General features: G+C 39.9%; 1 protein-coding gene across 10 annotated transcripts in view; it reads right to left on the bottom strand.

The window, feature by feature from the left end:
* The window catches only part of CTNND2 (catenin delta 2), a 680231-nt gene that overhangs the window by 293376 nt on the left and 360810 nt on the right, over positions 1 to 26045 (bottom strand). For all 10 annotated transcript variants that reach the window (XM_080382082.1, XM_080382078.1, XM_080382083.1 and 7 more), the window contains one exon: positions 7973 to 8145. In XM_080382082.1, the coding sequence (XP_080238208.1) occupies positions 7973 to 8145 (173 nt within the window). The remainder of the gene's footprint in view (positions 1 to 7972; positions 8146 to 26045) is intronic.

The following is a 26045-nucleotide window of genomic DNA, read 5'->3' on the forward strand; positions in this document are numbered from 1 at the left end:
AGCTGCCGGCGCGGGGCTCCCCTGGGGCTCGGTGATTGCGGGACTGGGCCGGGGGCGGCCGGCGCTCCCCGGCAGGTGCTGCCTGTTGGAGACTCCAGCGACGTGCCCGAGCCGCTTCTGGGGCAGCGGAGGGTGGAGCTCGCCCCGGGGCGCGGGCTGCCTCCCCGTTTTACCGAGGATCCCGGGCTCAGGAGATCTCCGTGAATCTGGTGATAACTGAATCCTCCGACACCTGCGCCCCGCGGTGAGCGAGCCCGGCGCGCCGCTGGCAGACGCGCTATCCTTTCGGATACGTTATATTTTTTTTTTCCCTGGTTATGCAGGGGATTTATTTGAGACCTGAGGGAGCGCTCCGGCTCCCGGGAGCTGGCGGTGCAGCTTGGTCCGTCTGACCAGTGCTTCGCCCAAATACACACACCCACCCCTCAGCCACTGATTTCCTTAGCAAGAAAAGCCTTTAAAATGCGAATAATGAGTTTTGTGACCCGATTCAAAGCGGTGTGCTGAGTGCCAACAGCGGCGTTGTTTCACATTTAAATAGCGACGTCGGTTTTTAGTAGCCTCCTACATGAAAAAAAGAAGTAAACAAAAGCACCATGTTCCCGGTGTGAAACGATTTACTTTCACTAGGATACCCAATAAAGGATTTGGTTGGGAACAAGATAAAACAACTAATCAGAGCAAAGAATAAATGAGGTTCAAAATGCATGAAATGCACTTCTTCCTATGTTGGCCCATCGCAATTTTTCTGTCCTTTTTTCTTTTTTTTTTTTTTTTTACTTTTTGAGCCCTGCCCCTCAAATGCTTTGCATCTGAGGGAAGAATATGTGTTTTTCTAGGCATGGACAAGATGCAAGGCTCTGAAAGAGCTGCTCCTGGTGCTTTGCTCCCAGTTAGTAGCATGGAAGCTACCAGCACTCCCAGCATTCAGGTGTCTCCAGGGAGCACTGCCCGACCCAACCCTCTGTGGCTTCCGGAGGTTTTGTGCCTGAAGAGCAATGGCCTTACAGATAAATGTAATGTAAACTGTTCCCTCCAGCTATTCTGCATGCTAGGTTCTGGGTGGACAAGAGGATAAGAGCTGTAAGTAGCTAGCTTGGTGTTGAGTTGGACTGTTCTGATAGCGACTGTGAGTTACAAACACCACGGCATCAAGTACAAGCCTTGAAATTTTCACAAACAGCCAAAAAGTTCAAGGTCCTCATCTGAAAGACTCCTAACAAAAACCAGGAAGGCAAACTCTGGGAACATCAATGAACTTTTCAAAGCTACTTTCATGCTGAGCTACTTACCGTCTCTGCTTTAAACTGGAAAGAAGGGCTAATCTGCAACTGACTGTCCAATAATGCGTTTGAAGGGAGTAGAGTTTTCATTTTCCGGGTTTAAACTGTATGGTAACACTTATAAAAGAAAAACAGGCTGGCAAGATTTAAGACAACATGGATAGAGCAAGTTTTGCACATGGTTGTTTGAACCAGCTATGTCATCAATTGATATTTGTTAATAATTTTTACTTTTTGGACTCTCAAGTGGCATAATAGCATACTTTGTAATATTCAACATTGTTCCAAAATAGTCTTCTGTAATGTTACCAGTGTCTTCAGCAACACACTGCTAATGCACTGGTAACTTAGACAGTTTGTCATTAATCATAAGGGTTTTAGGCAAGCACTGTCTTCACATATAGATGAGAAAACGAAATTTTGTATTTCTACACTGCTTTATGTGTCAAGGATTTAGAGTAATTACTTTTAAGTAAACCAGTATTATCCCATATTCCTAATAAATCTCTATAAAGCTACAGGCATTCTGCAAGTACTAATTAAAAAAACAAGTAAGTCCCACTTCACAATTGGCTGTTACAGAGAAGAAGGTGTAGTGGTGGGACACAAGAATTAAATAATTAATAATGCAGCATACAGCACTTCTTAAAAAGCTAAGCATTTGCTCTGTGTGAAGGAGAGAACTTTTGGATGAACAGATTGCAATGAAAACATTAGCATGCCATATTTTCTAGGATGTGACTAATCTCAGACCTGTCTTAAATTTACTGTGAGGTTCTTAAGGTTTTTCAAAGAGCCAAGTATGCAATCACATTCTCCACTTAAGCTTTCAGAGGCAAAATGCATTTTAGTTTCCCCCTCTGTTTCTCCTGTCTGTTGCTTAAGAGAACCATACAGACATGTCACTGTTCATCCTGCAATGTGACGTTATACTTCACACGGAAGAATGAAATACAATGGTATTTCCCCCATATTTTATCATTTATCCATTATTGTTGTCAACCTGATAGTGAAACTGTGTTTAAACTAATAAATTGAGATCAAATTTTCTTCCCAGTTGTTATATCCTTCTGTATCTATTGATTTCATAGATGTGAATAAAAGCTACAACCCTATAAATACCTGTTCTAAGACTCAGAGATTTAATTTTTTGGTATCCCAAAGGAAAGAAGACTGATTTGCTTATTTGGATTCAATAAATCAGTTCTGTTATATATCCTTTTTAACAGCAGAAATGTGTGAAAAAACCACGAGAACATTAATATAGTTATGAAAATACTTTTTTTCTCATTTAATCTTTAATTCCTTACTGTATAGACAAAATGAGGTCTGCACAATCTGCAGAGCTCTATACAGAAAATTACTGAGTGTGTCCAGTTAGGTTATGGTAGACTATAGAACAATGTAACTGTTGCTTGCTTGCTATAATTCATGCATTTAATGCACTACATTTCAGGACATCGGCATTTTTGGGGTGTTTTGTTTTGTTTGTTGGTTGTTTTGTTTTTTTTTTAATAATTCCATTTGAAAATTTAAATCAGAACTTTAACCAAAAAAGATTAAATGAATGACTGCAATACAAGATTTCTTTTTTTATGAAGTGGAATTGTGAGGGGCAAATAACTATTGAATTTTTTATTCTGCCAGATGTTTTTCATGGATAAGGAATTATAAAATCCTTGATGGCTAGAGAGCTTAAGCAAAACTTTGGGGTCAGCTGCTAATTACTGAAACATCAGTACACTGATTATTGGAGATTGCTCCAAGAGGGAAAAAACTCTGAGTAAGACCAGCAAAACCAGAATAGAAAAAGTCTCAGAGAACAACAAGATGACCATTGTGAATATATTAGCAGGTGCAGTAGATCTATTTGACATATCTAAAATCCCTTCAAACTATTTTCTTTTTAGGAATGCCAAAACGTTACAGCAAAACCTGGTACGTTCTGTACATCTATGCTTCATAATTCACAGGTGCTAAGGAACTGACCTTCTGTCAGTGCAACTGCCCGAGTCTTAGAAACAGAACTAAGAACAGAAAAAAGCTTCATAGTAATTTCCTGGGAATGAGATAATCATAGAATTTCCAGGAAATGGTGGAAAATTTGGATCATGATACCAGTTACCCTTAAGAAATGACAACTTCCCCTCAAGAACCTGTCTACTCCTCCGACAGATAACAGAAAAACTGAAAAGTCGTGATAAATTTGAGTAAATCTGCATGCCCATCTTAGGTCTGGAAGAACTTGTATTCACAAGCATTTTTAGTTTAACATTAAATGCCAGCACCAGTTTTCCGTACATTTTGCTCTCTGGAACTTTCAGGGATCACTTGGCCCTTGAACTCTGAAACAGGGTCACTGATGAGTATGATGCAGTGCACTGTTGCCTGTAAGAAGACCCTTTCACTTGATTCGAGTGAGGATTTTCCAATTGGATGCTGAAGTGGTGCAGAAGCCATCCCTCCAGGCTGCTTTGGCTTCTTGCATATTGGTGAGTGTTAGGCAGCAGACTTGATCATCCTTACTAGGGTTTTTAAGAGACACGGGTGGTTAGGCAGCAGACTTGATCATCCTTGGCAGAGTTCTAGAGAGACACAGGTGGCCTTTTAAGGGTCCAGCTCTGTTTCACAATCTCAGTGATGCTCTGTGCTCTTTCAGTGACTGCAAGACTCGCCAGCCAATTTTTTTTTTTTCTGTCAGCCCAAAAGACCATATGGCTTCACTCAAAGTATGACTCTGCTCTGGTTCTGATGCCTCTATCAATACTCTTCTACAGAGGGCAGAAGAGCATATGGAAAATGCTTAACAGTCTCCAGCCTTCAGGATGCAGACTTCAATCCTTGGGGAGCACCTGTGGATAGGTCTTTCTTCTGCAGGACTGCTTTGCTGTCATTTTTAAGTTCCTGACTTAACTAGGAAGATGCTACCCTATGTTCAAATGCAATTATATAACAGGTGCCAGACTATACGACTGGATCCCTCAAATGTGGCTTATCCCATCTCTTTCTCCTGATTTTATCACAAAGGTAATGGCTATACTGTGTTTGCAAAATCCAGCTCAACGCTATTAGGAAAACTTGTCAGCATACCTGACCCTAATCTAAATGGTCATATGTATAAATGAAGGTAGGTACCACCATCATAGTCTACATGCATGCACAGAATTGTGTGAGATCCTTTCACAGTGTTCAGAGATGGTCAGTCTCTGATTTTAAAGCAGCAATGAAAGCTGCAATCATTACCTATTGTAGCATCAAACCAGCATTATGCAGATCAGTTCCTCACTACCGTATTATACTAGTGAATTGTTCTCTGTGAGTTATCTTTGTAAGAGTAATGTGTCTTAAGATTTCATCTGCTTCCTTTAATGACAGAAAGATTCTCATGTTCATATTTGGAATCCAGTTTTAAAAACATCATCATTGCCCACGTCCTACCAGAAGTGAGGTAGGTTAGCCTATCACCTTGTGGCACAGGTGACTGATGGTGAGAGGAGCCATGAGTTTAACTGAAAATGCCAGTATACAGTTTTTGCTTGACAACCGAATACTTTCTGGTACTCATTTGCTAAAATTCTAAATAGGGCTAGTGAGGTGTGGTGGTCTGATGAATGACAAACTCATGACTTGTTTATAGGAAAAAGGAGACAAGTTAGAAAATTAACTGTTAAAGGATTTTTAAAGACTTTTAAAAATTATTATTACCTTTATTTTCCATCTGCTTTTTATTTTTAAGGGTTTTCAAATTCTCTGCCAGCTTGTTCAGTCCAGAAATTTCAGGAGCATAGGGTAATACACAGCAGGGGTTTACCTCTGTTGCTACCTCAGCCTCTGAAAAGACTGCAGCATCACCAGAAGCTAAAAAAGTCCTCATACAGAAATGTAAACTACTTTCACTTCCTTTCCCGTCCCCTTGCAAATAATTGACAGTACATGTGGAAACCACTATTAGTAGTACATGCTATGCATCTTATTCTTATGATAGCTACAATGTAAGCTGACCATTCTCAAGGTGACAGTAAACCAAATCAATCATTGTCAAAATAGAAGATTCACTTCTGAGCAACTATCTACAAAATCTGCTACTTTTTGTAGTAAGAGCCACTACTGACTCTTCACAACTAACCTTAATCAATTAATACAGGATATATCAGGATCTGGACACCAAGAAGCTGTTTTCAGTGAGGAAACAGAGTAATTCCCAGAGGAGCAGTTGTTACGAAGAAATCCTATTCCAGTAGCATTTAGAAGATAAAAGTTTCATGTTCTAAAGTACTCAAAGCAGTGGAAAAACTCTATGATCTATAATGAAGCCCTCCAAACTGACAAAAATGTTAGATTGCACTTCGCAGCACTATACAGGAAGCCCCAAGACTAATTAGTTTCTCTTTTTTATACAATTGCTTTTTCAGAAATTGCTCTTGCTGTCACAGCTGGCCTTGGGACTATTTACATGTTTTTTCCACGCATTTGGGCTATCATTCATGTTCAGAGATAGCTATATTCCTTGCACAGAAATACCAAAGAAAATTATCACAATCTGAGCATTTTTGACTCCTGAGGCTTATTTTAATTATAATAGGGATTGCAAAACAATTCTGAAGATTGACTTTTTTCTCCTTAATTGTGGGCTCAGCAATGGTCATATTCCAAACTTTTTAATTTTAAGTTTTGACTCTTCCTCTTCTTGCTTACCTCTTTTAAAACCTCCTTTATATGCATTTTATGGTATCAATTCATAGTTTACATGGTAATTTGTTAATATTTTCAAGATGTATTTTAATTGAACTGAAGCTGTCAAGCATCCTTTGCAGGATGGTGGTGTGAAAAATTATGTTCAATGAGTTCTTTCCTGCAGGAACATCTACCATACAATCTGGAGGCACATAGGAAGAAAACCTATTTTCTGCCCTCTCATACCAAGAGGAAAAAAAAAAGGAGAGGAAAGGTTGGCTTACTAACTTACTAGTTACCTTTCTGAAGGTAACCAGTTCTCTGCAGTAGATGGGTAGATGGTTCATGAGAGCTCTTCAGATCTAAGCAACGGCTTTTCAGTGTGATCTCAATGAAAGAAATCTAATCATTATTTTTCCCCTTTCCATAAATTCATCATTTTCTGTCAATGAGTATGAAAAAAAATTATATTGAATATCACTACATCTAATCCCTAGACAATCGCACACTTTCCCTTCCTGACTTTTTTTGTTGTTGTTCTTTCTCCTTCACCTCTCATTTCTTCTTTGTTTTTGTTTCTGTTGCTGTCATAACCTGTTCCTTTTCTTCCATCGTATCACTTTTTCTAGCCTCCTTGAAGAATGCATCACACCCTTTCAGGCTAACACTCAGGGTATGACGCTCTTCACAAAGCGCAAATCTGCCCAGGCTTCAACTGCCTATTATAGCCTCCTTTTTCTTTCTAGAAATCTGGAACCCTGCTCTCCTGCTTGCTTCAATCCCAAAGAACATCAGGGAAGTCCTCTTTGGTAAACACAGAAAAACCCTGAGGACTTACCACTATGCAGGCTCATTTTAAAGCCTTTATAGAAGAAAAACTGATACCTATCCAATTTTAAATGAAATTTAACTGTGCTTTATTTCATTTTTCTGTCTTAGAGGATAGGGAGCTTTTTTGAGCAACCTGAGAGGACAGAATATTGTATGTCTCTCAGTATCCCACAGACTGTGCAATGACTATATAACACTTGAAATCTCTTAGCAATTTAAGGCTTTGAAATTTAAACACTGCTTAGTTCTACAGAATCCTGAATTACAAAGTGTCCCAGTGTCACGCTCAGATGGACTGCTTTGCTGGGGCAGTTAACATCTAAACAGAGAAAATAACCTGAGCTGACCAACAAAACCCAGTCAAGACTTTGATTATGTACAGAAGAGTGAACTCTTCTAGAAATTTTTGTCTAAACTGAAGCTTAAACATCCCAGTGAGAGGCTTTGATGTCACAGTGAAAAGGACAGAAGGTGAGAGGGTTACGTGTCAGAGACGGGAGGAATCATTTAGACAGGAAGACGGATTTACAAAGCTTTAAAGAGCATCTGAAACAATCTTTCAAAATGTTTGAAATGTACAGGTGGCTGTCTGATAAGTTGCTTGTCTTGCAATATAGGGGAAAAAAAGGCCAAAAATTATTCTTACACTCTTACACTTGGGATTAGGCCATGGCACCAGGCGATGCATGGTATCCCAAGCAGGTTTTGCATCTGGTGTCAGTCTGACTTTGGTTTTGTTTGCTGGCACTTCACTGCTTTCAGTTATACCTGATGCCAACGAAGGGAGATTCCAGACCTTAGTTACAGCTCCTAGTCACTGCACTTACAGAAATTTTCATCCTTAAATGCCTAAACATGTTGTCACCAAAATATATATACAAATTGAGTAGTACAACTAGCATGTAAATCTCCTTTTTATGTCACCAAAATATATATACAAGTAAGTAACTACAACTAGCATGTACATCTCCTTTTTAATCAGGATTATTTTGTTACCGTGCAAGTCAACATACTTTAGATTTACAAAAATCAAGGTGGCAGCTCCCCTCTGCTGCAGATGCACTGAACGAGACAGAGAGTAAGGCAGACATTCACGTGCGGGCAGGCACCTAGCAGGTCTGTTTCCTGGGAGCCACCCCACATGTTTTCAAGTGTGAGAGACCCGTGCTGCTCAGAACACGTACCTGGCTGTAGCTCTGGATGGCACCTCTGGCCTGACTGCTGCGGGCTGGGAGCTGGGCAGCCGCTGTTTCGCCCAGGGCGAGGGTCTGGTTGCTGTGGTAGCTGGCTGAGTACTGGAAGGACCCTTCAGGTTTGGAATTGAGCTGGAGTGCACTCTGGGAAAGGAGGCTGGGTCCTGCGGGGACAGGATTTGAGGGCAGTCAGAAAGTCTCAGTGAAAGAGCATACCTGTATTATCTGTAGAGTGAGCCTTGAAATTATCAGATGTATGTGCTTTCAACTTTTCACAGTTTGGCTTTCCAGTAATAAAAATCACATACATTAAATTATTTCTTTAGCACTCAGTCATCATTATTATTGTATTCAAGCTACAGACTACATTGATTTCTTTGCAAAATATGTATGGTTTTGACTGGTGAAGAATTTGTAAGCCTAAACAAAGCCAACCATACTATTTGATAAAATCTTGGTTTTCAGCTCAGGATACTTGATGAGTTTTCTTTTTTTCTAAGGATAAGCCTTGTTTATTTCGCTTAATTATATCCAGTTGTTCTGCATGGTAAATGCTAACTTGTCCCTCCCTGGGCCCCCAGCACATTAGCTCTATTGATTACTGCCACTTTGTCCTGTACACACCATGATGTAATACTTCAGTGCGTGTAGGGATGGATGCCAGCCCTTAAAATATTAATAGCTTCTCTCATCATGTAGGACTCACCCTGAACTCAGTGAATCTTGGATGCCTGTTTTGTCAGCCGATCTTATCTTCCCCATCCCAGCACTCCACGTCAGGAAAGCAAAATGTGGGCAGCGAGCTTAAATTGGGGCTGGCAGACTGAAGTGCATATCAAGAGCATGAACAGTGACACTTTCCACAGTTACGAAGTTGTTCTTTAAAACCAAAACATGTTATAATATTCATTAGGTTCATGTACAAGTGATTTAGCTTATCATGTGTCCATAGCAAATTCCCCAATTTTTGACACAAGGGTAATTATCAGACAGGGACAGGCTCTTCCTACACTACATTGTCATGTGGTTTAGACATGACCTCCCATAACCACTTTTAATGGTGAACTCATTCTATCTCCACACACAAAGAGCTACATTAAAGAATGCCCACCTAATCCTTCCCTATGCCTTCATCAATTTTAGTCTCTTTTAATTTTCAGTAAACTAGCTTACTCTTCCATGGCGTCTGGGCCCAGCAAGCGAAATACAAGACTAGAGGGTTATGCTTTGGCCATTGAATGAATTACAAAGAAGTCTACCTTCAACCCAACAGCTATTATCTACAGCATATTCAGGAGCTTCATGGGGATGATAGGTTCCTCTTCTGGTTAGCACTAACAAGCTCATGAAAGCATAGAAGGTGACACAAGCCTTATGTGACGTGAAATGACTGCGTTGATTTTGCTCCCACAGAGCATGTGAAAAGTTCAGTTTTAAAAAGACTCACAATAGCAAAATTCCAATTTATTTCTTCAGAATAACTCCCAGTACATTCCTGATACAAAGGCCAAATGTTATGACCTTTAAGTCTTTGCTACGAGGATGTATAGCTGCTCCAAAAAAATTTCCACTTGAAAGTGTGCAAACAACCCCACCTCCAAATTAACATGGAGAATATTTTTTCCCCTAGCCTGTTTCTCAGAAATGGTAGAATCTTTATAACTGGTATTTTCCAAAAAACAACCCAAACTGTTCATATTACAAACAAACTTTGTAGGCTGTTGTCGTGGCTTAACCCTGGCCAGCTACTAAGGCCCACGCAGCCGCTCGCTCACTCCCCCCACAGTGGGATGGGGGAGAGGATTGGAAAAGTGAAAGTTAGAAAACTCATGGGTTGGGATAAAGACAGTTTAATAGGTAAAGCAAAAGCTGCACACGCAAGCAAAGCAAAGCAAGGAATTCATTCCCCACTTCCCATGGGCAGGCAGGTGTTCGGCCATCCCCAGGACAGCAGGGCTCCAGCACACGTAATGGTTACTCAGGAAGACGGCCATAATGCCATATGCCGAATGTCACCTCCCTTCCTTCTTCTTCCCCCAGCTTATACATACTCAGCATGACATCACATGGTATGGAATATCCCTTTGGATAGTTGGGGTCAGCTGTCCTGCCTGTGTCCCCTCCCCATTTCTCGTGCCCCTCCAGCCCTCTCGCTGGCAGGGCCCGAGGAACTGAAAAGTCCTTGATTTAGTATAAACATTACCCAGCAACAGCCAAAACCATCAGTGTGCTACCAAGGCTGTTCTCACACCAAATCTAAACCACAGCCCTGCACCAGCTACTAAGAAAAAAATTAACTGTATCCCAGCTGAAACCAGGACAGCTATGTAAAGTGGAAGTTTTTGCATCTAAATGTAGACTGGAATTATGACACTATTTTACATATCAACACAATATATACTGCAAAGTCAATTGCATTCATGAGAATATTCCAGGTATAGGACAAATCTAGAAAGTAATTTCTGGCCCCTGCATTTTCCGTACAAGTACAGAAGGAAGCAGGGCTCTAGGTATGCTGTGAGGTTATTAAAAACCTATCACATGCATAGGACAGCTGAACTTAATCCTGCATGGGTGCTTGTTTTAAATCCGACATTTGGTAGCTTTCCGTTCCCTGACTGAAAATAGGGTTTACTAAGCATTTTCCCATTTCAGTGCTTTTTTTTGCAAATTTTGTTCTTTAATGAAAGAAATATTTTCACAGTTTTTTTTTTTTTTTTTCAAAGAGCATGAAGAATATATAGGCTTAGTTTTAAAATATATCTGTAGACTTTATTTAATATTTTGGATTTTTAATTTTCACTGAAAATTTGCCTGTGATCAAGTGACATGATTAAGTTCAGAAAAATCACAAAAGCATAACTTTCCCAGGAGGGGCAAAAGTTGCAGCAAGAAAGCAATTTTTGTGCATGAAGGTGTTTGTACTCATTCTGAAAGTAATTATGCCGTGACATTTCTAAAGCTTAAATAATGATTAAACTATCACATGCTAGTAACTCAATATGTTTCAATTTTCATTGCATCTGGCTTTCAAGTGTTCCTTTCATATTACTATGGCTCACTAGGGGATTTACATAGCCAGCTATAATCACATACATGGGTTCTCTGCACCATTTAGCCTAAACACTTCCATGCACTTTAAGAAACTTATCCAAACCATTAAAAAAAAAAAAAAAAAAAAAAAAGAGTAGAAAGTTTGGAGCACATGGTTTCAAATTTATTAACTATTGTATAGCAGTTTTTATTTTGTACCTTAACAAGTAGTAATGATCGATTAAAACATATACATATCAATAAAGTAATTATACCGTCATTTGAGAGAGACAGCCAGATATTTAAATTTTAAATAATCCCACATTTCTCAAGCAAACGTAGAATGCAGTTGTGGCTGCTTGCCTGTAAATAGTAACTCAGTCTAAACCAAGCATACAAATGCCATGAAACATTTGAGATCAATCAGCGTGATCTTGAAAAAACTCAAGTTAGTTTTTCAGGATTTAGGGACTACAAGCAGTCCCATCTTGTTTGATATGGAAAAGATGGATCACTTTTCTCATTAACATTTTTGAGATTTCAATGTGAAGGCAAAATCAAACCTTCTGAAGACCCCTCAGCTCACCCAGAAGAGAACAAAGTGGTTTGTTTATGTACTTCTATATGCTGATAGCTCTTGACAACAAACTACTTGTTTTTCCTGGCAAAAATTTAAACTCTGCTGTGTTGGTATAAGAAAATGTTTGTGCAAATATTTTTCATTTGTTTTCAGAGAATTTAAGGCAGCTAGAAACTCTGTTTTCAGTTAGGCACTGCAAATCACTAGCTGACTGCTAGAACAATTCAGTCTTATTTGTTCCCTTAATGCTACATAATTAAATACCAATCTCCAATTTAAAATAAGCTTAAGAACAAACACTACCAGCTTCATAAGGGTTAATTTAGCAGATCCCAAGGATCTGTAGTATTGCTTTAAAAATTCATACTAAATTTTATTTCTCTTTGGGGCTATGGGGAAGATATAACTACCTGTTTTCCCCTATGTTTTTTCATCATCACATAAAAAAAATAATACCTATTTTCTTTGTGAAAGAATGTTAGTGTTGGAATATTCACACTGGATAGTACCAAATTTTCACTGCTTTAGTCAGTGCCACTTTCTTCCTATATTAAAATACTAGCAGATATTTGTGCAAATTCAGGAAACTAAGTCAGAGCCATCAGACTGCGAGAGATGCCACAGTGGACTAACTTCAAAAGATGGAGCAAGGTATTGTACTTAACTCTTCCATTTGTCTCCAGTTTGGACTGCAGACAATACCTTCCTCTTCCTCTCAACCCCAGGCTGGTGAAAGTCTCCCTGTCTTCCTCCCCCTGGCTGCTGTAACCTGGCTCAGTAAGGAGCTCAGGGTGTGCTTCTTGCTTAGGGGACAGCCATGGTGCGCTTAGGCTGGGGAAAGCTGCTGGAACATGGAGAAGATCAGGCAAGAAGAGAATGAAGGACATGCTTACATCAAGGAGCCACCCCACAATGAAACCTCAGAGGTGATGGGAGAGCACAGGACTTTCCTAGGAATGAGAGAATGGAAACAGGTGTTCCCTTTATGGTTTGCCATGCCTGCCAGCACCTGCGTCTGCAGAGACAAAAGCAGTCACCCGTTCAGACAGTATGGGGAGGGGGCAGGCTGTGAAACTCTTTTGATTAATTACCCACCCCTCTTACTGGCAGTTACATTGACTACTATATGGCTACTATTTTCATTTCAAAAACCTAATAGTTTAAGTTATCTGGAGCACCTGAGGGTGCCTGGCACACCTACTTCAAGCAAAGCAGGGAAGACAAGCAGATGCAGTGCAGGACTTGGCCCTGCTCCGAGTCCTACCACTGGAGAGAGCAGCACTGAAGCCTGCACTTGCTACCTTCCTGGTATGTTGCATTCAACAAAATAAGCATAGCCTGGCGTTACACTGAACAGGTGGATCCACGGCATTTACTACATTATGGCAAAAAATGTGAACCAGTGAGTTATAGGATCCATCACAAGCCACAGAAGGACAGCTTCCACAGCATCTCTCTGCTTCTGTCAAGAGGGGGGTCAGGGAAGTTGGAGGCTTGGAAGCAAACCCCAGGAGAAGCTGCGTGCTCAGCAGGCTGCTGTGATCCAAAGACCCAGGTGGTATGATGCCCAAATTAAGCAGACACAATATTACATTTAAAAAAAGGGGGGGGGGGGGGGGGGGGGGAAGAAAAAAAAAAGAGAAAAAAAAAAAAAGAAAAAGACTGACGTGCATCAGCACAGTACTGAATTTTGACTCAATGAATATTCATTAATACTGACTGGAGCTTCAGTAAAAGATGACCAAAAATAGGCATCATCACTGACAGTAGTTGAAAAGCCAGGGGCACTTGGTTAGGAACGACAGCTGCCAAGTAAGCATGTTTTTGTTTTCTTCCCTTCCCCCAGGGGGTAGGGCCTTGTCTAGTGACCACAAAAGTAGCCAAGTTCACCTGAATTCTATCCCATAGTGGTCATAAGCAGAAGCCTATCTCACATAAGAAACTCGGTAGGAAATTGGGCTCCAAGGAGCTTACCAGGGTCAGAAGTTAAGCAGTCTTCTAAGTGGTGAGAGGCTGGACCTTACACTGATTAGAGATGGAGGGCAAGGAAACACATCCTATTAAATGTTGTTATTTGTAATATTACTAGATCATGAATTAGATATTTTTTTAAAAAAACCAAATAAATGATATAAAGTCTGATAAGATTTAAGTACAATCAGTATTTGTGATATGTCTCTTTACCTACAGGGCAGCAAGTTAAGGTAGTAGGAATCTGTGGAATGTCTCCATTACAAACTCAAGAAAACTTTGTATTTTTTCTGTCTTATACTGTCGTGCCGTTGCTGGGTCACAAAGCAAAATAACCAGATGAATGTGGGATTCTTGTAAAGGACTCACCAAAAAAAAAACCTGAAGAAATTGTTCCCCGTGGGGATATCAATGACAGCCTACCCCTAGCGTCCACCAGCCAAACGTGTGAAAAGTTACTCCTGTTTCCTAATCTTTAGACTGCAGTATCTCAAGGAATACTTCACAAATTTTAGCTTCACAATATGTAACAATTCAAGATGATGCTACATCAATAGTATGGTCAACCTTCAAAACAAACAACAAAACCAGGCTGAATTATGAAACAGGACTAATATATTACAGAATTTATCATGGAAGAAGTATTAAATAAAACATTATCTGCTATTGTTCAATTATAAAATAATTACCATATAATGACAATTTCCACATAATACTATATTATTATAAGATAAGGGCATGATTAATTCAGTATTCAAAATCTGTGCAATAATTACTTCTAATGGGCTAAAATAATTACACTACAAAGTACAGAAACATATACCTAGTCAGCCCCCATGATGTGACTGCACACTTGTTACTTAGCTTTTCATATGAAGTTCCCAACAGAGATATCATGCAAGTTAAAGGAGAAGTTTGGTTTGTTTGTTTTTTTTCTCTCCTTAAGATTTAAAGTCAGTTAGTTTACCAGGGCACATTTCCTTCTCCAAGTAAGTAGTAAAGTGGAGCACTACTATTGTGTTACACATCTCCATTTGGTCAGTCATGTATTGCGATGCCAGTTGTAACTGACAGAGAAAATAGACTAAAATGTTTTGGAACGAACATTTAATTGTCTCCCATACCAATTATAAACAACACTTCACTCACCTTCGATCAACTGACAGAAGTAGTAATGATAAATTGTAGAGTTTGTGTGTAGATAAAGTGTGTTTAATTAGTGTGATTAATCACTTCACACATTCTTCAACCTGCTTTGCTCATTTGGGTAACAGTTGAAAGAAAGGACTAGCAAAACTAATTTAATGTCCTTTAAACATTCATTTACAGAGTTAATAGGTTGAGGTGCCTCACATCCCAGTGAGAGGAACCATCTCCAAACTGTTAGTATATGCCTAATTAAGGATTTCAAATACCAAAAAGTCATCACTTACTGTTTCTTCTGCCTCTCATGTCATTTAGTTTGAGCATGAAATATTGATTTCTACCCTATAACCTGCTATTTTCCTTAGTTCATTGAAGTGCGTGTACTCATGGTAAGCAGTTGCTAACCACTTCTAAAACTCAGTTGTATTTGTTACCCGGTTTTGCAAAAGAAATGGATGATTAAGAGAGGTGTAAAAAAAAAAAAAAAAAAAAAAAAAGGATGATGAGGTCAGAATATCTGCAAAGCGGTCACTCAATTTCTGAGGTTTCGACTGTATTTGGAATGCTGGGGGAATCCTGGAACTATACTGCAAGAATAATAAAACCAGGGATAGCTCTTGATGGTAACCTGCCAGTGTCCTTCCACAGTATTTGACAGTAAAGAAGAGGGAAGGATAGTTAAAGACAAGGTGGAAGGACCTGTCCCTAGTGATGCTAAATTCTTTGGCATCTGGTACATCCTGTTTTCCAAGTTCTGCTCCCAGAATTCAGCTGCTGGGACCAGCAAAGAAGGAGTAAACTTCCTGTACAAAACAGAAGGGTAAGGAACATTTGTTTGCCTGTTTTAAGCCCCTGCATTCCAGTATGGCCTATTTTTGAGGTCATCTGAAACATTCTTTGAAGAAACTCTCCTGCTGAGGTGATTTAGGGTGGTTTTGGGAAGCTGAGTAATGTAAGTGAGGGGAAGGGAAGCCCTGGAAGTACCTCGGGGTGGCATGGAGCAGCCCCCTTGGCACTGAAGTTCAGACATCTCTCCCCTCCTCCCCATTTCCTAGTCTCTGAGGAAGGTGCAAAAAGTGCAGGCAGAAGCAGCGGAGGCGGGGGGCAATTGTGGGGGGAAACACTGGGAACTAGACGAGAGACCTTTGTGGCTATCAAAAAAGGATGTTTTCTTAATTACAGACAGAAAAAGGAAAGACTAAAGAAAGGCAAAACCTAAGATCTGCAGACAAAAATAAATCCTGTCAGCTACAACTGGTCAAACAGATTCCATAGAAAAAGGACGTTCAAGCCAACTGTTAGTCAGATCTCCAACAGAAGATAACAATCAGCTACAATAGAACTAGTAACAAGCCTTGCCCCCATTCTCCCTCCAAATCCAGGACTAGTACTAGAATTGTACTAGGAAAATATTTAAAGATCTACCTTCTAGGAGATAGTATTAAAGATACCAGTACTTTTATATTACAAGAAAAAATGCCACAGCTGCAATGTAACAAAGGTATTTTGTACCCTAGGAATGAAGAATGTTGGGAAAAAAGTGGTTGTTGGGGGGAGGGAAATACTAAAAATTAAGAAATAAGTGATAATAAATTATATGCTAAATCAGAAGCAGCTCCCTTGGTATGAAAAAAACTTATCTCTTTAGATGAGAAGCAGCAATTCTTAAATGAGCACACTGAAAACAAACTTGTTCTAGAAAAAGGGAGAGTAATTTATATGCAATACCATGCTCTACCAGCATTAAGAAGGCTATGTTCTACCTAGAAATACAGAGAAGGGCTTTAGTGTTGCTATAGAACCTATTCTTAGGTACTGGAAAATAGGATTGGGTGGAATGCATTCAGAAATGTAGAATAAGTTCATTTTCATCCAAGAATTCTATAAATTATATATATCTGGAGAAAAGATGCAAAAACTAGGCTGAAACTATTATGTAAGGGAACAATACAAGGATATCCCTTCTAACTCTCTTTCTGACCTAATTATTATTGGAATGAAAGATGAAGAACACTTTATTTCAAGAGTAAGCAAACTGAGAATAGCAAATAGTTTCATTAGGTGCTGATAATATGCTTTTTACACAAAATACAAATTCTGCTGTTATTGTAAGAGATAAACCGAGGTGTTGGCTAGGATTTGAAATAATAAATCACTACTCCAAGGCATAACAAAGAAGCAGAAATGTCCACAAGAAGTTGTAGAAAAACATAAGACCTGAAGTACATAGAAAAGAGTAAGGCCTGCATCCCAACTGGAAAGTAAATGGTTCTTTTTTGATTACTTATTTTTATTTTTAATGGTCATATTGAAATCCCAGATTCAGGGCAGGGGGTATAGCACCAATGTCTAATTCAGAGAGGATGTCTGACACTACCAGGTTTCCAAGTACTGCATAATGCTAATGAAGAGCCTCCAAAGAAGAGGGAACCCTGTGTGATTAAACTAGGACTGCAGAGCGGCAAATGTGATCTCAAATGTGTGTTCAGTAGAATCATGTTTCAAAACTGGCACACGCAAAATATTGCCCAGTGGTTAAAATTCACTGACTGTGCACCTCTGAGGGACAGGAAGAAACCCAGAGAGAAATAAGCAGTTCTTCAATAGCTGAGCTTAGTAAGTAAGTATTTAACGGGGAAGGATTTCTTTAGCGATAGATAGCTTTTATGGCAAAAATTTTTAGGCAATGGATTATAAAGATAATGGGATTTCCAGTGAGTTTACATAAAAGACTTACGGAAGTTTGTAAATGTTGCAAATATGAAATACTATCAGACTCATAGAACAAATAATGTAGCAAAGCCTAAGAAATCCTGACGTAATCGGGTGTCTTCAGTGTTATTTACTGAGACAGTCAGCGTTTTGCTTTCTGTACTGTACCACACATAGCATTAATCCAGATGTTTGTATGAAATGTAATACAGCCAGATCTTTGTTATAAGTAATTACTTGGTAATGTTTGAGTGTAGGGAAAAAAAAACCTGGAGTTCCATTACTAATGAGAGAATTACTGACAATTTTAAAGAACAAGACCTAAAGACATGCACTAAGCAACAACAGGTGTATACATACTTAAGCTCTGAATAAATAAGTTGCCCTTGTATTCTTTTTTATTTTTTTTTTAATAGAAAAAGCTATCCTAAATTTAGATTAAAAGCAAGGATAACCTACTACTGCAATTTTTAAATGACCCGAAGATGAAACAACTTCTTTTGTGGAAGATTAAACATATTTTATGAAATCACTTGCTAAACTCTGCAGATATCGAAATCAGATAGTCTCTGAAAGAGGTCATTTACCATTGGCAGTAAGGTTGACGTGCTTTATAGGAGCAATATATAGAAACAACGTAGGAACAAGACGGGCAGGCAGCAAGGATAACGACTAAATTACATTTCTGCACTATGGAGGACACAAAGAGGAAAAATAATATCCACTAGGGATAGCGAAGAATGATCTGGAGCTCTCTTGGCAGTAAAATTTCTGCTGGCACTTGTTACACCTCCGCGAGAAGCCTCTGCCAACAAACCTTGCCAGTGGCCTAAGGTAAACATTATGTGAATTACATGAAGAAAATAAATCACTTCTTTCCACAAATGTCACAATTTGCTAATAGTGACCATGTTACTTCTGTGAACGTCTGCAGGTGATATGCAGTACTAGGAGGGGCAGAAGTCACAAAACAATTCAGCGTAACAGAAGATTGGTACCTATTAAAAGATCAGGCTATAGAACCACAGGAGAACAGTGCTCGAACTGGGCTTCTGGATGGGATTAGATAAATCTCTGAATGTGACAACAAGAAGAAACTTACACAGAGGAGAAGGCACTGCATGCAGCAACAGAGACAGCAAGCCCCAACTCAGAAGGAACTGTCATGATTCCATTTGCGAAACACTGAATTGTGGCATAAATAACTGTTAATTTTTAATTTGTGTTTTCATTATCAGACTCCCATTTTGCAAAGAATAACTACATTTAAAATTAAATGCATGCTTGGATAACTGAAGAAAAAGCCAAGTATATCAAGAACATACTTTGCATGATTTAATCTTAATTTTTTGGAAGTATTTTATATGTTGGAAGACCAACTGTGAATGTCAACTGTTCCTAGTCACCCTCTGTGCCTAGCATAGCCTAAAGCTGGTATTGATAGTATTAAACTAATGTGTTCCCTTTTTATTTCTAGCAAATAAAATCAGATGGTTATAGACATCACACAAACATGACTCATATTGAAGCTGAATGCATTATCAAAAATAAAAAAAAATCAACAAATCTCTTCTGATAGACCTAAATTAGACTGTTAAAAAATAATAATAATATTAATGATTTTAAAAAGCACCTACCAGCTTTTGACTGTAAAGCACATAAAACTACTCACAGATACATGGATCTAATACAAAAGTTATTAGTAGATCTACTGTGCTATTATGTTGTTCTATGAACTTGACTTCTAGCACAGAACAGGTTTCCTCTTCTTGTGCAAGGTGGAACTCGTTTTTTTCCTGACCTTTGACAGGATTAAATCTTGAATCTTTTCTGTCCACAAATGAAAAAGGCTATCTGGTCTCTGAGGCAAGCCAGTTCAGAACATGAACTTCTGCCACTGCCTCAGAAGTTAATTAATAAGTAAGTCAAAAAGGTCAAAATTATTACAATCTTTTTCATCTGGCAAAAAACTCCCCTGCCATAAAACACAAAGTAGACCCTTTTGTTTCTGCTTTCTCTTTCTGTGTCCACAAACGTGCACTACTCTCAGCTCTCACGTTTTACTCAGAAAATGCATTTCTCTATTTATAAAGCCAGAATGGAAAAACCTGAGGCAACTCCCTACTCTGTGTTATCACAGAAGTCACAAAAATCCTACTTCATTGAGAGCTATGTAAACTGCATGTACCACAAAGGAAATCAAAACCAAACCCATACCTGCCAAAATTTTCTGTTCCACATACATCATTTTACACAGGCTAACAAGCCAACTACCTCTTTTTCAAGGCTGTATCTACACACTGCTTATGCTCACAAGCTGGCACCGGCAGATCCCAGAATGATGCGGCTCTTGGCTCTTCTAACTGTGCCGAGCACGCGGGTGCTGGCATGCCACTAAGGCATGAGTAGGGTGAGCGGTTTGTCAGTCTGTTGTGAGGATGTGGGTGCATTTGTTTCCTGGCCCATACTACAGACACAATATTTACTGATGTTCTTTTGCGTTGTAGGTTCGGATGCCAAAAGTCTTTCTTTGTTCTGCTCCTACAGATGCTGCCATAAGTCACTGTCATTTTCTAATGAGTTTCAGTAACTGCCTCCTGTGGTGGATGAAGGAACACCTGGTTGCCTGAGCAGGATTTGTGTTTGCCACAGCATTACAAGCTGATCACTACCTCCTTTCCACCTCTGATGCTGCTACTAATTGTTCCTGCTTTCCTGGTCTCGACTCTCACCTTTCCGTTTCCCTCCCCTCCATGTATGCTTTACCTGCTGCTACTGCTCCTGTGTTAATTTGACATTCACATTTTGTACTACCAGTAATAAAGCCAGATTGTGAGGTGTTGCTTTCTTTAGGCAAGGATTTTAAGTCAGCTGCAGAGCATAAAATGACACCAGGTACCAAAGTTGGATTCATCTCAGGACAAGTAAGCTCAGAGGTATGAAGTAATATCGTGTTATCAGTATGGAATTTATATATAAAAGTACATTTCATCACATAGACATAACCAGAAATAGAGAAACTCCAAGGAACATGCTGCAGGTGATGGCACATGGAAACAAAAGATCAGCCTACAAGCTGCTGTACAGAAATGGAGGAAAATTAGAAATCACATAGCTGTGATGTTGTCACTGTTACCCCTGGACTCCCAACGTGACACACCAATGAGCAATGTGGATTCGCTGGAAGTTACGTAATTACGTAAGCATGTAAAATGTGAGGATAGTAAGGCCACTTTTACACAGAAAACACATTCTGACTTTTTTTTTTTTTTTTTTTTTTTTGCCTCCAAGGATGACTCATCATCTGTTTTGAGGACAAGACACTGAGGCTTTATTTCATGATGTGTGATAACAGAAAAGATAAAGGAACTGGAAAAATAGAAGATGGAGCTAAAACAAGAAGGGAAACAACAGACATAAGGATATGGTAAGACAGTAATGGGTAGTTTATGGAAAGATGGGACATAAAAAGGTGTGAGAGCACAGGAAAAGAGAGGGCTAGGGAGAGATGCTAAGATGGCATGTCTCTGGCTGGAGATTCCTTCCTGAGGAGAAGAAATTGCAAGAGGCAGCCTGTGGCAGTTCAGGTCCAACAGCAGGGGCACATACTGGACCATCATGTTTTGAACATTACTTCTCCAGTGGCTTTTAGCACTTTCTCCCTGACAAGCCTGTAAATGCTCCCAGACACCCTATTGATCTACAGAAGGGCCACAGAAGAGCTGACGTGATTGAAGTCCTGCACAGGAGGGTGCCACAGCAACCCCTGTGCCACCCCTGAGGAAGCAGGGAAAGCAGGAGCTGCTTCCCTGAGTTGTCGTGGCTCCTTCAGCCTTCACCAGGCCTCCTGCTTGTAAACAACCACACGTGAACTTGAAGACAGGCAGCGAACCGAAGCAGAATGAGATCAGCTGGACCCGAGTCACAGTCCCTAACACTCCACTTTCAAAAACTCATGGTGGACCATGGCTGGTGAAGCAGACACCAAAGCCTGCCAGCAATCCCGGTGGTGAGAACCCATATGGTGGCTCCGCTCCTAAGTTTGACTCTTTGCAGTGGTCTCCTGCTGCCTGCATAAGGGAAGAGACTGAAAAGGGAAACTTCACTCATGTTCTTAAAGTGAGAAGACTGATACAGCAGCAACAAAGATGTGCCTGTTCTACCTGGCCTTTACCATCCTGATACCTGTGGTGAAAGCAAAGGTGATGCAGTAATGAATGACAGTGTTTGAGCTACATCTTTTCATCTGATGCTGTTCTCAGGACCTTTGAACTCTGCCTCTGACAGAGGATGAAGACAATGAAGTCCAAGCTCAGAATGGTCAGTGCTGATGGAGCATTTCCCGAGGCAGCACCAGCTGTAAACATTGATGCAGAGATGCTGTCTGTTGGGTCAGTGCTAGAGCCTGCTTCATATTAACAAATCTTAATGTCTTAGTGGGGTTTAGCAATGAATCTAAAGAAACTTTGCATCGTCAGCTATTTTGTAAAGACATTAATTTCCTGCTGAGGATGGCTCCTCAAAGCAGGTCTTGGTCTTTGTTACCAGCCTGTGGCTATTACAATGTTAAATGACATGATAATTATTTCATGCTCACGCTTAGGGTGATTAGGGCCAGAAAGAGGAGGTGGATAAAGGAAACATCCTAATTTCTCAGAAATCTAAGTATTTCACAATTACTTCAAAAGACTGAAATTGACCCACAGTTGAGACAATTTCTGTATAACTTTCTCTGTGAGAACATACAACAAATAACTGTGAGATCATCCTTTAACAAAAGGTGTCCATCTTTCAGATTTACCCCATTACCAACTGGGCAAAGATGACTTCGAAACTCCGAAGTTTTGCAGCCAACATACTGAAAAGGCTTGTATTGGAAGAGATGGATGTAATAAGGAGAGGCATCCAAAATGCCCAACCATAAATGTTTACCCTAAATAATACTGACAGAGGTTTCATCTGTAAATCAAAATTTCCTCAGACCTCATACTCTGAGAGATTTATCTGGAGCTAAGAACTGTTGAGTCAGACAACTGCCAGGTTTGCATTAATGCAGCAGAAGAAAAGATATTGTGACCTGTGTTACTCACTTCTGCCACTCCTACTCCAAAGTCTCCAATCCTAAAATGAAAGAGGGGCACACATACTTCCTAGGTGTTTTCCAGTTCTGAAACACGCTCAAAGAGCACATGATTTTATTAGTGTGTGTGTGTGTGTTTACCAGGAGATCCCACAAGAATGACTCAGCTGGATCGCCCTGCCTCTCGGAGCAGATAATGAAATGGAAGTAACTTCATCTATCAACAAATTGTGAGGTCTACTGATGCCAAATTTCATCCCATTGAGCATGTCAGCCATCTGACAGGTGGCAATTTCACAAAGCAAGAGCTATGGGATGGGAAACAAACACACATCCTTTTACACATTCATTGTATAAATAGTGCCTATTTGTTTCAATCCATTTTCAATATCTATGAATAAAGCAGCTGATAAAGGATGAAAACCATAAAGGTTGAACAAGGAGTGCTCCTTCAAACTGGGACATCTGCTTTCACACTGAGTAAGGAGGACCTCTCTTATTGTAAAAAATTGCTGAAACAAAATGGAATTAAGAGAATAAGAGCTTAGCCCATCTTTTTAGCCTCAGAATTAGACAGGTTATTTAAGTGAAAACCACATCTGTCTAATACAACAGTTATATATAATTTCATGTGACAAAAATAATCGGTTCTTCTAACATAAATCATTCTTCAGAGGAAAAAATGTTGACACCTAAATGGCACTACTACCTATTTGTGCTGCATTTTGGACAAATAGTTTCAAGGGACTATAAGACTTAAGATACTGTGGGACTGAGTCCTCAGTGGTGAGCCACACTTTTTCTTCCCCAGAAGGACTAAGACATCCTTAACTGACTGTATTTCTGTCAACACGTAGCCTCAGTGAAGTGCACTCTGAAATCGTATTAGCCAAGAAACTTAATCTACATTATTTCTATTCCCTTATCGGTGTGCTGAATTCTGTAATTAATCCTCAGCACCAGGACAATAGGATCACAGAGATAAATAAAAATATATCCACAAAATTTGGGAGGAAAAAATTGGGAGTACTGGCAACATTAGCTGGGGAAACTGCAATTGCAATGTAAACCACTTATTTTTAAGTAAGTATTTATAATGTAGCATTTAAAAAATATCAGACAAATGGAAGACTGATCCAAGAGGTTTTCTGATCCGTGTCAACAAAACCTGTGGCTGCAGTCTGTGGTATTGATCTAGAGAGCAAAGAAGGAGGGCTGCCACATGACGTGATTAAGCAATTGAAAAATAGTGTTACGATTCTGTTTCAGTTAGAAACCTGAACACCAAAAGCTCCATAAATCTGACCCATAATCCTTTTAAGACGGGTCTTATGCTCATTTTGTGGAGACTGAAGCAAAGGAAATAGCATGAAAGATTTAAGTATAGATACCTTAAAATAGAATTAGAGACATCTGGATTAGGAGATGTTTGAGCCTGTGGTTTAAATTAGGAAGAAAGTGCCAATGGATTTGCTTGGTAATCTCAGCAGTCCGTCTAACCCTCATTTTGCTAATGCCATGACAGAGGGAGTAACCATTGCCTGTCTCCACCACTGTAGCCTGTAAGGGTTCAGTGTAGTCTGTAAGGAAACGAGCTTCAGCTAATTATCTCGAGAAATGGTTTTGATGCAAGTATCATGGCATTCCTCTAATGTGGCATGCTAATGATTCACAGGGATAGGGGTACAGGGGAACTAGTGGGAGGGAAAGAAATACAGGACCAATATATTCCTCTTGTTCCACATTTATCTCACTCGTACACTACCCATCTATAAAATATAAATTTACAAACATTGGCAGGAAAAGGTAGTTTGGTCCTTAAGGATTGCTCAGATGCCTCCAGTTTCTCCCTGTCACAGAGGATGGACATCTGGGGGCCCTCAGGCAGTTCATCGGGACCTTTCCCTCTTATCTGCAGGGTGGACTGTGACCTTATGAAGCCTTAATGACAAAGGTCCTCAGCAATCACCCTTCCTCACTCAGTGTTGGATATCTGTGTTTACTCTCTTTTCTTTCCATGAAGCTTTCTACATTTTCAATTGTTCTTATGTGTAATGGAGTGGCCAGGGGAATGGGGAGTGGTGGTGGTGGGGAGAAGGAAGCAACAACAAAAAAAGAGAGGTGTATTGACTAGGCAGTAAAAAGAATGAATCTGAAGTAGTGTGATTTTGAGACAGTGGTGCAGTAATGGGAAGGGAGGAAAATGTCTGTTTCCCTCATCCCCCATCTTTCCAAGCTTTCTAATCTGCAATATTAATTTTTGTTCTCCACCATACATACTCAGCCCTCATTTTTTTTTTTTTCATGTGTCTTTCCCCACTAAATTATTCAATTTGCCATGAAAATACCTTTGTTCAGCAACAGTCACTATTCAGTACTCCTGTGTCTCATGTCTGCCTGAAACATCCCTAGTACTATCTCTGTCCTAAACTAAATTTCGTTCCCCTGCATGTTTCCTTCCCCCAGTGATTTCAGGTCCTACACTTAACTGTGCACTCCTGTCCTTCTCCCATGACTCATCTCCAGTGTCTTACGTGCAATTAACTTGGCTCTCACATATCTGGTCTTTCCCCTGATCCTATTTAAAGTGACAAGTTATTTATCTTCATTTGTGCAAAAGCCATATTTTTGAGCTCCCATTAGAAAGACATAATGGTGAAGAGATTGTTTCAGAGAGGAGCAGCCAGCTCTGCAGTCAGCTCTAAGCTGCCACGCTGGGTGTTACAGTGATGTATACAGCAGGGAGAAGGACAGATCAAGTGCCCTCTCAGTGTCACTGAGGGACCAGGCTGGTCCCTAGGAGTCCCCATAGCTAATGGTTACTGCCACTAGCAGCAGCCTGTATACCTGTCCACCCTTAGGGACTGAGGGTATCTGTGGGACCACCATCGTTCTGCTGGTGACATGCCCACAAACACTTAGGACAGGACAAACTCCCGTCTGACCCTCTGGCTCCACAGAAACTATGTTAGATCATGTTTGATGTAAACACTAGTGATGCAATGGTGACAGATCTATAGTTACATAAAGAGAAACCACTGCAGCACAGGGAACTGGACCGCAGAGATACACGTTCAGGTCTCAACTGAGCTGCAGATTCTTGCATAATTCTAGTATTTTCCTTACTTTTTGCTTGTTCGCTTATAACTGAAAACACATGGTTTTGGGAAGTCAATTTACACTGAGTTGGAACAGAAGAAAGACATGGTACAGAAGTTCCCCTCAGATGTGTATAACCTTGTGCCAGGGTCAGCACCAGCACAGAACACTTGTAAGACAGCATGCAGCAGGTATGAATCTGCCTGTCTTTGTCTGATAAATACTTTAAAAACAGTGATCGCTCAGCTTGCGTTTTACAAATTTAATACAAGCTTATTTCTTCTTTTATTTGCTGATTCACATTCAGTAAAGATAAATAGTGAGCATTCCTATTAGCAATACAGAACTCCTCCTGTGTAAGCCCCCTTTCATGTGACTCGTCCCATTACACTTTTTTTCATGGCTTTTATTTGCTACGAAAGGAATAGCACATGTGGAGTGAT

The sequence above is a fragment of the Falco punctatus genome (assembly GCF_963210335.1).
Source record: "Falco punctatus genome assembly, chromosome: 3".
NCBI lineage: Eukaryota > Metazoa > Chordata > Aves > Falconiformes > Falconidae > Falco > Falco punctatus.